Source organism: Athene cunicularia (assembly GCF_003259725.1).
Source record: "Athene cunicularia isolate RWA chromosome 5 unlocalized genomic scaffold, athCun1 chr5_part1, whole genome shotgun sequence".
Lineage (NCBI taxonomy): Eukaryota > Metazoa > Chordata > Aves > Strigiformes > Strigidae > Athene > Athene cunicularia.
In genome coordinates this window covers 3,233,711-3,236,342 of record NW_020799101.1, presented here as the reverse complement: position 1 = coordinate 3,236,342, position 2,632 = coordinate 3,233,711, and the positions used below count along the sequence as shown (strand labels likewise).

General features: G+C 58.7%; 1 protein-coding gene across 1 annotated transcript in view; it reads right to left on the bottom strand.

The window, feature by feature from the left end:
- The window catches only part of ABHD12B (abhydrolase domain containing 12B), a 4,558-nt gene extending 4,066 nt beyond the window's left edge, over window positions 1–492 (bottom strand). Inside the window, exon 1 of the mRNA XM_026849175.1 lies at window positions 407–492. Coding sequence (XP_026704976.1) covers window positions 407–492 — 86 coding nt within the window. The remainder of the gene's footprint in view (window positions 1–406) is intronic.
- Between the last annotated feature and the right edge of the window lie 2,140 nt (window positions 493–2,632).

Here is a 2,632-nt window from a genome sequence, read left to right as displayed (position 1 = left end):
TTTTTTTTTTTTTTTTTTTTTTTTTTTTTTTTTTTTTTGCTATGGCGTCTTTTCCTAAATGCCCCCTTTGTTTATTTTTTGATGATGGTTTCATAGCTTTTTTTAACTGATTTTTTTTTTGCTGGTTTATGGCCCTGCTTCCCCCTGGCCTGGTGGGAGGTGGGGGTGAAGGGTGTCTCACCCAGCACAGCACAGCAGGAGGAGACCCCGGGCAGGCAGAAGTGGCTCCCAGCTCCCCCCCTCAGCTCCCCGGGCTGCGGCCGGACCTTTCCTCACCCCGACAGAACAAAGCACCCCATTGTGCAGGAGAAATGGGGAAGGAAAGCGTGACGGGGCAGCGGAGCCGTGCCGGGAGGGTGTTTCTGCAACAACCAGCAACCCACGGCCTCGCAGAGGGGTCACCCACCGCCTGCGCAGGCGCCCACGGCCACTGACCCCGTTTTTGTGCCAAGCCCCCGAGTCCAGCCGTGGCGCTGGGTCCGACCGAGCCATTGGAGGCAGCTTGTGTCCAGCAGTCCTGGATTTTCCAACATATACCCCTCTTTTTTTTTGGTGTGTGTCACACGTGACAGCACGGGCGAGCAGAGGTTTCCTTCCGCTGCGCTCGCTGCAAATGCCATCCCCAAACGCAGCTGCCTGCTGAGGGGCTCCAAAAATAGGCTGTCGGGGTGCGTGTCTGGCAGGGCTCTGTGGCTCCCAGAAACATGCTTTCCTCCTGTGGGAAAAGAGGGGAAAAAATAAAATCAGGATGCCTTTCCTAACAGCCGGACCTAAAAAAGAGTCAGGAATTTACAGGGCGGTGATACAGCCCGGCACGGCCAAGCCGGGGGTGTGCGCATCCCCGTGGGCTGGCTGGGGACACGGGGACACCGGGTGTGCTGGCTGTCCCCATCGCCCAGCCGGCTGCAGGCATGCGAACACGCGCCCAGTCGCTTTGTTGGGTGACGGGGGGGGAGATTTTTCGGGGTTGTCACTTGGATTAGGGAGGCACTGGTGAGGAGGAGGGTGAGGGGGATAAAGGTCCTGGCACTCGCCGGGTTCACAACAAAACAAAGCACCAGATGGTTTCAACTTCAGCATAATACGCGGTGAAAAAGTGTTTGAACCGGGGCTGAAAAAGCAAATGCGGAAAGAGAGAGAGAAAGAAAAGAAAGAAAAACCTTCAGCAAGTGTCAGAGCAGAAGAAAGCGCCGGAGAAAAATGGCAAATGTTAAAAACCAAAACAAAAAGCCCTCCCCCGGCACAAAGAGGTGGCTGCTAACATCTGTCCAGCAAAGCCTCTCGCCAAGGCCCCCTTCCCTTGAAAGTCACCCTTCCTCCCCTCTGGCCTGGCAAGGACATCGCCCTGGCCCTTTGCTTGATGCCGAGGGACCTGCTTGGCTCTGCCACGTCCCAGGTCCCCGACGCTGGCACGGGGGCAGCCAGCAGTGACACGCCGAGCGGGTGTCCCCGGGCTGCCCCAGCTATTGCAGCAGGAGAAATATTTTATGATGTTTTTAGCTCACGTGTGGTGTCGCGGGTGTCCTCGTCGCAGCCAGCGGGACTGCGTGGCAAACTAGCCCACTGCAGGATCTCAGGGGGTTTTAAACCCGTTTTTCTGTCAAAGCAAGATTTATGCAACCCGCTGCGTGTCCGTGCTGCGAGGCTTTTGTGTTTCCCTCTCTCCTCGCCCAGAAATATTGTGACCCAAGTTGAGAGTCGCCTTAAAAAAGAGAAGCCTTCAAAGTTATTACATCCCTCACATTTTCATCAAAAAAAGCACAGCAAAATAAGCCTGTGAGAGAGCAGATTGCAGCATGAGCTGAACCCCTTATTAGCCACCAGAGAAGCCACAAGCCACAACCCTGTGCCTGCTGGCACTGATGGGAGGTGGGTGGCTCATGGCTCCAGCTGCTAATGATGCTGCCGAGGCTTAAATAAGGGTCTGAGTTTTGCTGGTGCCCGCGGACGGAGTGTCAGCACCCCAGAACCCCCCCATGGGATGGCTCATGGGGCAGAGAGTTGTCCCCAGGTGTGGGGGTGTCCCCCAAAAAGCAAGTGGGGGGCAGAGTGACGAGCCACCACGGGTGCACCACATGCGCAGTGTGGCCCCTGGGTCACGGTGGCAAAAGGAGATGCAGGGGGTGGGGGGGATGCTCACTCCCCCCCCCCAGGCCCTGAGATGGCAGGGAGCCAGGGTGGGGGACAGCGGGGTGACACAGGGTGTCGTGATCTTCAGGCATGGGGCAACCCAGGTGACATGATGTTGTTTTTTGGGGGATGATGAGGAGCCTCAGGGCCATGTCCCCAAGGGGCAGGACAGTGGGGACACAGGGTGATGCCACCGTGGGGTGCAGGACAGCGGGGACCCAGGGTGGTGCCACCTGGGGAACAAGACAGTTGGGAGCCGGGGTGATGCCACCGTGGGGTGCAGGACAGTGGGGACCCAGGGCGGTGCCACCCGGGGAACAGGACAGTGGAGACCCGGGGTGATGCCACCGTGGGGTGAGGGGTGATGGGAACCGAGGTGTTGCCACCCGGGGGACAGGACAGCGGGAACCACGGAGGTACGGAGCAGCGTGGGGGCCCCCCCGCAGCTGTCACCCGTGGGACGGGTCGCTGCTGATGCCCGGAGGCGGGCGATGGGGGGGGG